Source organism: Condylura cristata, unplaced genomic scaffold (assembly GCF_000260355.1).
Source record: "Condylura cristata isolate star-nosed mole 26May11 unplaced genomic scaffold, ConCri1.0 scaffold00026, whole genome shotgun sequence".
NCBI lineage: Eukaryota > Metazoa > Chordata > Mammalia > Eulipotyphla > Talpidae > Condylura > Condylura cristata.
In genome coordinates this window covers 8427980-8439441 of record NW_004567127.1, presented here as the reverse complement: position 1 = coordinate 8439441, position 11462 = coordinate 8427980, and the positions used below count along the sequence as shown (strand labels likewise).

General features: G+C 44.5%; 1 protein-coding gene across 1 annotated transcript; it reads right to left on the bottom strand.

The window, feature by feature from the left end:
• Nucleotides 1-5452: 5452 nt before the first annotated feature.
• LAMTOR5 (late endosomal/lysosomal adaptor, MAPK and MTOR activator 5) lies at nt 5453-8807 on the bottom strand. Its single transcript, XM_004689667.2, has 4 exons — nt 8679-8807; nt 7897-7958; nt 6357-6474; nt 5453-5776 (listed from the first exon to the last, which is right to left on the bottom strand). Exons 1-4 carry the CDS (start codon nt 8711-8713, stop codon nt 5716-5718), a joined length of 276 nt encoding a protein of 91 aa, XP_004689724.1. The 5' UTR covers nt 8714-8807; the 3' UTR covers nt 5453-5715.
• Nucleotides 8808-11462: the final 2655 nt, after the last annotated feature.

The window sequence follows — 11462 nt, the reverse complement described above, 5'->3', positions numbered from 1 at the left end:
CAGCACCAACATTCCAAGCTTAAACCAGAATGTATTTTAGGACAAAGTATGTTTTTCTTTTTTTATCTGAAAAATCTGCACTTAACTTGAGCACAGTCTTTTTTAAAAAAAAGTAAAGGGAGCTCTTAAAACTATAGTATTTTTTGATTAAAGTGCTAGCGAACCTGCTTAGTGGTTTGGGAAGAAGCCATGTAAATATAATGGTGGAAAAGATGATGCAGTTATGGTAGTGGTAAGGATCAAATGAACTTTCAGTAGAGGAAAAAAACCAAAAGATAGGGAAGGATTTTCAGAGTTTGTAGTTACTAACAGAGTCTACAGAGCATTTTTTAGTGAACACATCTGGGGCCGAATGTGTGTGCGTGTGCACGCGCTGGTGAGCCCGCACGCTTGCTGCTCTCAAAGCGGGGTGATCTGATTCCGATCACAGCGTGAGAGGAGGCTGGGGTTTATGCTGAAAGCGAGCTCTGGTGCTGGGACTCCGGTCAGATCTGAAGTATGACAGTGAGTTATTCATACAGGCTGGGCGACCTGCACAGTCCCCAGACACCACACCCCTGAGACAGAGCCTTCATACAGGAAACTTTGAAGCATGGTAGAAAATACAGACGTGGCAGGGCTCACTTTTTCCATATTTTTTAAAGTTTCTATGGTAGTAGTAGTGCCCTCAACCTCTAACCTGGCTCTCACGCCTACAGCAGCTATTCAGTAAGAATGCAGTTTGATTTCTTAAATCCCCACTGCCACCTCCCCTCTGTCAGACAGCCCGTAAATATTTTTTAGCACTCAGGGACTTGGAGTATAATGTAGTTCTACCATCTAGAATGGAAAGATTTTGCTTTTCGCAGAATCATTCCCTGTCCTCCTTCAGTCTTTGTGCAGAAAAGAGTTAACATAGCTGACCTGAGACTTCTATTCTTTGAAAGTTGGCCTTTGGTTTGCATCTGACAATTTAGGTTTCTGGAGGGCTCTCACCATTGCCGAAATTATAAGAGAAGATCAGTGTGCCTAAATTATTTCTGCAAACATCATGGCTTATGCCAAACACTTCCCTTCAGAGAAGGAGGCTGTATGTTCAGCCCCCAATAAAAAAAAACCTTGGGTACCTTTCTGTCAAGAGCTTCCCGGGTTAGCAGCATTTCACACATGTTGGCACAGCTCCCTGCTAGAGGAATTAAATAAAGTACATCCTGCGTGACTCCACTGGAAGATTTTTGGAAGCTCATACTTGGTCTCTTCTGTGCTTTGCCCTGGGCACCTTACCCCTTTGCCAATTTTGCTGTGAGTAAAACTGAGTGCTGGGTGCTATGAGTTATTCTAGCGAGTCAGCAAACCTGGGGTATTGTGTTAGTCTGGGTCTCCAAAGAAACAGAACCTGTAGCCTGGAGATACAGGAATATGCATATATGATAAACATGTATTTCATATACATATATATATATATAAAACATCACTATAAAGTATTGGCTCATGTGAGTATGGGGGCTGACAGTCAAAAAGCTGATGGTATATTCCAGTCCAAGGCAGAAATTTTCCATCTGAAAGATAATTCTTCCCTCAGACTTTCATTTTATTTAGACTTTCGAGGCACTGGATAAGGCTCATCCACTCTGGGAAGGGTAATCTTAGTCTACTGATGCAAATGTTAATTTTATCCAGAATCAACATGTCAGACACACTCAGAGATATGTTTAACTAAAGCCCTGTGAGCCAGTCAAGTTTACACATCATGGGGGTAATCTTGGGACCTCCATACAGCACTGCTTCAGTTTCAGCTCTGTAGACACTGGAAACTCAGCCTTCCTGGTCCTGAACTCCAGGACGAGTCTATGTCTCACCAATAAAGCTGGGTGTATTACATCTTACCTCCAATATTGTTAAGAATAAATAATAAACAGCATTTCTTCACCTCATTCCATAAGGTACCGTGTGCCAGGTGCTGTGTTAATTCAAGGGGTGGCACAAGGGGTTAGTAAGCTGGATCATGCAGGGCCTGGGAGACCACAGTGAGAATTTCAGAGTTGGTTCTAGTGGGTGTCTAAACACCCTGGAAGGGAGCCTGGTGTTCAGTAAGCATCTAATACATCCTATTGAGGTTACCACCAGGATGTCCAGCAGAGACTCAGTTTCGCCATACTTAAAATTTTAGGGGAGCAACCTCCAAGTCAGTGGGTAGCACTTAAAGCCAGTTAGATAGTAGGTCCAGAGTTTTCTGGACTCCACCCCCTGACTCCATGAACTGGGGTGGAGCTGAGCCACCACTATGTTGGCCTGAAAAATATGAACACAGCCCTCTTTTTGATTGGCTTCCACTTGCAGACTGGTCTCCACTCAGGTGGCACTGTCTGTTAGGACGGACTGCATTGGGCAACATGCTAGACAATTTTTTTTTTCTCTCAAGTCTTTTTTCTTCGGCATGGTAAACTCTAAAGGCTATATTTAATCGATCAATTAGGAAAGACTCATCTCTGCCACTTTCTATCTTGGTTAATTTCCGCCTTCCATGGGGTACTCTATCCAGTGAATATTTTGTTAATCATTGAACATGTTCTGGAGCATCTAGATTCATGTCTGTGTAATAACATTGTTTGAATAATCCTTTCAAGAAATCAGACAAGTCCTCATTGGTCTTTGTTGAAGCTCTGATATCAAAACGATCTTGCTTAAGCATTCCTTTCCTTAGTCCTAATAATAAGTACTTATAATGGTCTAGTCTTTCCATTCTCCTATCATTGACGTCCTATTATAGGGAAGGGGGAGAAGCATCCCAAAACTCACCAAACCTGCCCACTCTAAATAGGTTCTGCCATCTGCCATATCAAGATAAAACATAACTCTAGTACATAAGATTGTAAAACTCACACCACACAGGCTGGAGATAGCTTGGTAGAGTTGAGACTAATTCCTGCACCACCTGACGTTACCCATCCCACCTTGGGTAAGTGTCCAGTCAAATGGGGAAGGCCTAAAAGCCTGCTACAAGTCTAAGGCACCTCCTGGTAGGGAACCACAGAAAGGATCAGAAACAGCCAGACAAGTCAGTGAGGAGAGGTGGGCAGGGAAGCAAACTCAAAGTCAAGATAAAAGCTGCCATTGTTAACCTCCCAGTGGGGCTCACCCATATCTCTTTCAGCCAGTCCAGGGCCAAGAAACAAGTGCAGTTTCTTCATGTCTCTTCTGCTCCATGTTCCTCATCCAGGTGTCTTTCCTCTGCGCCCTCCTTCCTTCATTCTACTCTCCAGCTTCTCTTCTGCTTAGCATCACCCTTCCTTGGGTGGGGCAAGCAACCTGGACCCTCCCCTTTTTTGGGGACCACCCTTTGTGCCATCAAATGTGCCTCTGGCTTTCCTAAATCTAATTTATGGAGGGACACAAAGGCTTGTGTATATGAGAGCTTGTCCTATTTACCTGAGTTTTTACAAAGTTCCTCTAGCTGCAAAATGATATTAGTTCAAAGATCCCTCAGTAGGCTCTTTCTCCTCTGACTATTGTATACATAGGCCAGTCAGTGTTACATTCAAAAAACAAAAACATATGCTTCCTAAGGCATTAGCTTAGAACTCAAATTTATGCCAGCCAGCCACAATTCACCCAAGCAGACTTGCCCAGAGTAGGCTTACCTCCTTGCAAACCAAAAATGTGCATGAGTGCACACACACACACACACACACACACACACACACGCCACCCCCCAAGAAGTCCCCTGAAGCAAAACTTTAACCTAAGTGTTGGAAATGAACTCCCATGAGATCAGAATCAGCTTCCATACATCAGACTTACTAAATGCACCAAAACTTAACTGCCCGAAGGTTTAATTCATGTCTAAATCAAAATTTGCAGAGAATTCTACTGAAGTAAAATACCCAATTTCTCTAAAATAGAGACCAATGCCTCTCATCATTATGGTGGTGAACTCAAGGAAGTGTCCTTGGCTGGGCAGCTGTCAGTGTCTAGGCTCACACTGTTAGTCTGCGAACCTGTGGGGGTGCTGTGATACAGAGGGTTAAGAATATGATAAACAGAAGCAGTGATTTATTTACATAGAAGGCAAGAAAAGTGAGTTTATAACCTGGTTAGTGCCCAGTTGCAAACTGGTGGCACTACCCAGGCGGCAGCCCGGGTTCCGGGAAAGCTCCACCTTCACCGTGTGTTGGCCAGTCATGCCACCACAGAGTGGAGGTTGCTTGTTTCTTCCTCTTTTTCAAAAGTCAGACTCAGCTATCTATTTTCTGTAATTCTGAGTCCATGGCTTCTGAGGCTCCAGTTCTTTGACTCAGTTATCTTAATGTCTCATTCTTTCTGCCATTTTGTCTCTTCTATTTGATTCTGAGCTTATCTTGTTGAAACTTACTTCTTCCAATTAAACTAGGAATGTCTCCTAAGACTAAGAGATTAAAGGAGCTAAACACATACACATTGTTTAGTATGTAAAAACTTAAACTTAAGGTTGGCTTTTACAAATTTGAGTAGGAATTGGGTATATATAAAAGACCAAGAGGAAGTCTTTTCCTCTCACAAAGAAGGAAAACTCAGATTACCTAGGATTAATCTGGAAGCTCAGCTTTGATTCACTTGATACAAAGCTCATTCTGCCAACAGGTAAGAACCAGGATTCTTAGAAAGCAGATACTCAAGTTGCCCTGTCTTCCAGTTACTTGCTTGCGTAACAGATCCAATTAAAGCATTTAGTGTTACATAAACATCCTTTGGGTCCTGACTGCTGTCTGGAAACCCCTCACCTTGTGCAAGCATCCTCCCTCTGAAGCCTGGTTCATGGCCACAAAACTCCCTGTATTATTTATTCAGCACATGTTTATTCAATGCCTGCTGTATGTCCTAGGACTGTCCAAAGTGTTTGAGATACATATTACTAAGACAAAACTCCTGTTCACAAAGCTGCTGTGCTAGTAAGGAAGACGGAAGAAAAGATCTACCTGCAGTAATTGGTGAGTATGGCGATTGCTATATATGCATATCCATCCTATCAAGCTTCAGGGCTCAAGCTGTATCTGGCTCAAAAATCTTTGTAACCTCACATATTTGTAGATGCTTAATATATTTGAATAAACAATATTCTCAAGATTTTTTTTTTGTCAAGTAATGGTAGATATTTTTCTGGCTGTACATAATTAACTGTACTGGTCTGGGAAAAGCATATGGGCTCTGTGTTTAAATATTAGGTCCAAGTGGAGACTACTAATCCCTCAATCTAGATAACTAACACAAGGTAGGACAAATGGAAGTGTACCTACCATATAGGGGCTCAGTGAGAGTAGAGTTTGTGGCATATGGGAAGTACTTAATGATGTATGCACTAGTTTAAATACCTGTTAACACTTCTGTGAGAATATATTTCAGGGAGCTTCTGACAAAGTAGTCTGGAGCAAAGGTCTTTTTAAAGATAAATCACTAATTGAAAAAATAAATGTTTAAAGAATCCAAGAAAATGATCTAAGCTTTCCTCAGGTGAAATTTATTAAACATAACAATTCTATATACAAAGTAACCCAGACCTCCTGTTTTGGAACATCCTTTCATACTGATACTTCACACTAACATTTTATATAGTTTACAGAGTGTCAAAAGGCAGTTTACTCTAAAATTAGAAGTGCCCAATGCACATTAAATAAATGGCCTAACTTGAAGACTCGTGTAAGGTGATAGACGGGTGGGCTCTAGGGCCGTGGCAGGCTGCTGCGCGCACGACTTGGGTTGTCAAGAGGCCATTTTGTGCACTGCCACTGTGATGCCATCGTGTTTCTGGATCATAATGTTCCTGAAAGGCAGAGAGGAAGACACTCAGTAAAATGTAGTCAGACACTATTTGGTTTAGTTTTGCATTACTGTGTTTAAAAGCAGTATAAGAATAGAACATCATTTGGGAAATACAAGAAAGTGTATGAATCAAATCCTGTAATCCTACCACTCAGAGAAGAGCAACCACTAATTTCCAGTTTTAAAAACTTGGATGTGCATTTTTCTATGTATACATTTATATACTATATTTACATTTTTTTTCTTTTATAAAACGGATCATTCTGTGCAGTTTCTGCTTTCTGTTACCCCCGAACACTTGGGATAGCGTCCATGTTTCCATTCATACAGATGTAGTTTCTGTTCTTTGATTAGTTTTCCTCTATGCTATTCTTTTTTCTTGAAAATTCTTACTCTCCTTTAAAATGTCATTGATCTAATGCACAGTAGGTTTAGAGATCAATTTATCTGCTGTGGTCTACAGGGTTAAACCACAGAGTACTTTAAATAAGAAATAACTGATGAACGCAGGGCCCCATGAGGAGTCTCAGATTTTTCTGGGACCAAATAACAAAGGGAAGAATCTGCAGATACCTACTTACCCATTATCTGATTCTAGGCACACCACAGGAACGTCAGTGGGGTCTGAAGTTAGCTTAGCTGCTTGCTGAGCTAGAACAGATATCACCCCAGCATGCTCGTCTGACAGGGTCCCACGACCTAGAAGACAAGATGGCATTGTGTCTCCTGACTTATAAAAATGAGTCTGCAGCTAGAGCCATATCTCATTGAATGATTCACCAAAAGAAGGTTCAACTCATGGTCTGTGCTGAGAGGCGATGCTTGTCCTGATCCTCAGCTGGGTCCAGCAGTGGGGAAACCTGGCACTAAACTCAAGTAGTTCCTGTCACCATCCCCCACACCTTTCCAAGCATGTAGGAAGCTATAATTTAAATCAATCTGGAAGTCATAAAATTTTAATAGGAATGTTACTGAAACAAATTCAGAGGTGAGATTGCCAAAAAAAGTCAACAATGGACAAAAAGCTTGTTGGAACCATTCATGAGAAGTCTAATTTCCTTTTACTGTGCTTTAGCATTAAAGCATGTAAGTCTACTCAGGAATTCAGCTCTAAAATCACCTCAGCAGCTATGTTGAGATTCTGTGAGCAATTATTTCCACTAGAAAAAAGGCTGGCTGTTTTCAAACAGCAACACAAATTGATTTCTTGTTCATGCTTAATCTTAGCTAGTTAACTAAATAAAAAGTAACCACTGTTTGCAATAGACATACCACATAAAGGCAACCACAAGCCTAGCTGAAACTAAGGGCACAGTGACTGATGTGTTATTACGTAAGAACACTGCCTGAGACACATATGGGCTTTGAGCCTCAAATGTTACTGAAAATTCATTTATTAGAGTTCTGCACTTGAATTTGGTCTCCTCATTTGTGAATCTGGAAAGAGCCTCAAAAGGAAAATTCTGCCCCTTCCAACTAACTGATTTGGAGATGAACATAACTGAGTTAGACAAACTGCCTCTTGCTGTTACCCTCCCATCCAAAATTCAGAGCTTTACAAATACATAACATTAGGGTTGTGACTTAAAAGATTTTTAAACAGTAACAATAAAAAAACAGAATCAGGAAGTTTCTTTTTAGTCCAAGTCCACACTAACAAAAGTTGAACAGAGGTTGAATCCAGGTATGTCCAGCTCTCAAGTCCCTGTTTTTACTTCTCCATTATTAAATACCTTGCACTAAACAACAGCACCATCCATTTTAGAAGGTCTCTGTAAAAATGAGATAGTTCTAAATAAAGCGTAGCAGCCCAGCATATGGCATAAATTCAATACGTGGTACTGCTATCATCTGAAATCTTTCCTAGACCCAATTAAAATGACTTCAACTCTATTTTAGTACAAACAGCTGTTTCTACAAACCTAGGACGGCAAGGAACAGTTCTTCCTGCATAATCAATTGAAAAGTTTTCAGTCTATGTTATCTGGATATTCTCTACTCTCACGGAAGTAGCCAGAAAGAAGCATGTTGACAGCAAATGAAAACTACAGGTAATAGCACACTAGGTCCAGGACAGCATCAAATGCCGTAGATCCGCCAAGGTTGACACGAGATACTTACAGCCCAAATTAAGTCCTTGAGAGTCTGTGCACAGGACTCCAACAATGGAAGGATTCTTCATTCTAATTCCAGGGACAGGAGAAATGAAGCAAATACGAGAAAAATGAATTAACCCAGGCTTTCTGGTAGCAGGCTATGTTCTAAGTACTTTAAACCAGTGCGTATCGAACCCTTATTCACACTCACCCCCTAAAGTTAAAGTACAACTAATTTAAGAGAAAAGATTCTGTCCCGCTACCTCTGCGTTTTGGAAGCCTACACACACTTCAGTATTCTAGAATTTTGTCTGTAGAAAGTGCCCGCAAGAGCATGTACTAATTAAAACGACTTGCCAAGCGAGTTGGAGTTGCTTCCCGGGGGTAGGGAGGAAAGCAGCCGGCCACTGGTGCCAGGCCACCTTAATTTTGGATCTTACGTAGTCAGATAACGCGGTGCCAGGCTGCACAGCGGGCCACTCCGCCCCCCCCCCCAACTAACCCATCTAGAACCCCCCGAGCTACGCCCCAGTACCAGGGACGATCAGGAGCGGCGGTGGCCTCGCGCTAGGGTGGTGCAGCCTCCGCGTGGGGGCTGCGCAGACTCCGGTGGGATTTTGATTCGGGTCACCAGCCGCGCTCCGGAGTTCGGGGTCCCAGGATCGGCAGGAGTCACCGCCTCACCCAGAAACCTGTGGCTCGAGCGGCGCCCCCGAGACGGCGGGCCGGCGCTCGCAGCTCGCGTCCTCCCCGGGCCGAGTGCCCCCGCCGCGACCCCGGGCTGGCCGGAGAGCCCACGCTACTCACGTGTCCTCCAAGTGCTGCTCCAGCGTCGCCTCCATCCCGCCCGACGTGTGTCGGCCCCGACCCCGCGGCAGATTTCGCCCTCCCAGCCACAGGCCTCCAGGTTTCCGCGGTCACATGATACGAGCGGGGCGCGGCCGGGGACGGTGGCTCCAACGGGACAAAATTCGCGGCGCGAGCCCCGCGTTGCTACAAGGAGCCACCATTAGGTTCTTTCCTCCCGGACCTGGGCTGGGAGCTGCTGCTCGCCCGGGAGGTGACCCCGTGGGGCTCCCTCACGGCACGTGGCGGCGCGGGTTAGTCCCCACTCGTTAGGGGCCCCGGTAGTAGGGCCTCGGAGCTTCGCTTCCTAGCCGATCCCTGTCTCAGCGATGTTTGATCTCAGCCCACTCGGACTGGGGGTCAGATTTTAAATTTTGCGACAATCGGCGGGTCAGTCAGATCCTGGAGGTGGGACAAGGACAGGAAAAAATCCCCGGGCCGCGGCGAAGGTGACCACGGGCTGGTCGGGCAAAGAGGAGGACATAGCGAACACGGGAGGAGGTGGAGAAAAGTGAAAACCCCAAGCAAGGTATTGGGAAAATGATGGGATTTTAACAAAGGCAGTGAAAAGTCTGGGGGAAGAAGTTGGCACCTGTAAAGAAAACTGGGTTGGAAAACTTAAAAATAACTCCAAAAATTCTGAGCAGCAGTTGTAAAAATAAAGACGATGAATCTCCTGGAGAGTATCTTTTCAGCCAATTGACATTGCAAATGAGTATTTTTAATGTTTTCCTCTCCTGAGAAAAATCGACATCTATGTTGGACTTATAATTCTGCAGCTGACCTTCGGGGGTTCCAATGAAGCTAATACTTAGTCTCTGCACTTGGTTCAGCTGAAAGGTACTGGGAAACACAAAATGGATTAGGACCGAGGGAACCTGGTGTGGACCCGCACGACCAAGAGGGGGCGCTCTGGAAAGGTAAAAACTGGGCAAATAGAACCCAGAAGGACACCTGTGCGGTGGGCCACAGAAAGCTGAGGTCCCAGCAGGTAGAGGCGGACCGTGATGACATGTCACAAAGCAGAGCCCCAAGCCCGCCTCTCCCCTTCTGCCGCCGCTCCCCTCAGCAGTATACGCCAATAAATCTGCCTTTTCTGCTCTCCACTCCTCTGGTGAATTCTTTCACACACACCTACCCAGCCCCTGCCTCTGGCCTCACCCTGACATGAGTCGGCCACGGACCTTTCCCATAGAATTTGGCAGAAATACCTCTCCACGCCCCAGTGTCCAACCACATCCTTTCTAGTATTTTGGAAACATACCATGTCACAGCTGTACCTTACATGACTCACCCAGCCCCTTATCAGCGTGAAGCTAAGTCAAAGGTGTGTGTGTGTGTGTGTGTGTGTGTGTGTGTGTTTAGTATAAAAGCTAGTGAATCTTTGTAGCTAAATGGCTATGCAGTGTAGTGAACCTTTTCTTGTAAATAACTGGAAGAGAATTACTCAATGCATGTGGACGTTTTTAGAGCTTTTCAAGTTTTTTAAGACATAACTACTCCCCCAGAAAAGCGTTTCTGAGAGCTGCCTCTCCTTACCTAAGGTCTATACCCAGCTCCAGGAGCTCGAGTCTTCGATCTTCACTTTCGGATCTTCATTTTCCCCAGCCTTCTCACCACCAATTTTACTCAGAGCTCAACTGCGGAGCTGAGGTCCAGCCTCACAGCTCCTCTCAACTCGAACTCAGATTCCCTTTCAGTTCCCTATGTGTGATAGTGATACTTGCAGCCTCCTTAAAAGTCTAGTCTGGGTGCGGTAATTCAGGAATTTGGAATATTTCTCTTGTCCTAGAGAAATATTTATGTTGTTAATGACAACATTTAAATTTTAGAAAAAGTAGTTTAAAGCCCACCTTTAAAAGAAAGCTTTACGAAACTCTGGGGCTAGAGTGGAGTCAACTTTGCGCCAGTTACCGAGTGAGCAGCCTGTTTGCTCTACGCGGGTGTCCCCGGCTGAGCGCGGCGCCGCAGTAGCGCCCCCCTGTGGTCATCTTCTGTGTAACGCCCTGCTGGCCAGGGCCTCTCCGCTCTGACTTTTCACCCGGCAGGCCAGCGGGGCCTTCCAGTAGAAACATACTGCGAACCACAACCTTAATTTAAAATGGAGCAACATTTAAACAGCTAAATAGGTGAAATTAAATTTGAGAATATATTTTATTTATCCAGATGGTTATTTCAACATGTAGTCAAACTTATTTCCTGTAATTTTCTTTTTTAAAGATGTATTTTATTTATGCATACAAGAGCTGGGGTGTATGGGGGTGGGGTGGTGGTGGTGGTGAGAGGATTCACCAGAGGCAGAGTGGGGAGCAGAACAGGTGAACTGACTGAAATACACTGCTGAGGGAAGCTGCCAGCAGGTGAGGCGAGAGGTCTGATCACCCTGTGGGTCAGCTCCCTGGTGGGGTTCCACTCAAGCAGCAGTGGCTGCTGATAGCTTCATAGTGTGCTGACTTAACCCCTTGCACCACAGGGGAGGCCCTTTCCTGTAATTTTCAAAGTCCAGTCTATATTTTTACACTGACAATACATTTCAGCTCACATAAAAGCCTTGCGTATTGGCCAGCGCAGCTCCTGGTATCTGATTGGCTCAAAGTCAGATCAATGATTAAAGGATTCTCAGAAAGCTGAGGAGCCAAGCAATCTTCCTAGAGATGACTGCCTTCTTGCCACTCCACAGGTGCCGTGGTCAGGCTCAGCTCCCACCTCTTCCCCTTCCCCTCCCCCTCCTCTCCCCTCCTCCCC

Excerpts from the sequence above, each read along its gene's own strand:
- LAMTOR5 (XM_004689667.2), bottom strand. The coding sequence starts at position 8,713 with ATGGAGGCGACGCTGGAGCAGCACTTGGAGGACAC. Across the intron at positions 6,475-7,896 it reads TCAAGGACTTAATTTGGGCT|GTCGTGGGACCCTGTCAGAC; the intron begins GTAAGTATCTCG and ends CTTGTCTTCTAG. Across the intron at positions 5,777-6,356 it reads TGCCTAGAATCAGATAATGG|GAACATTATGATCCAGAAAC; the intron begins GTAAGTAGGTAT and ends TCTGCCTTTCAG.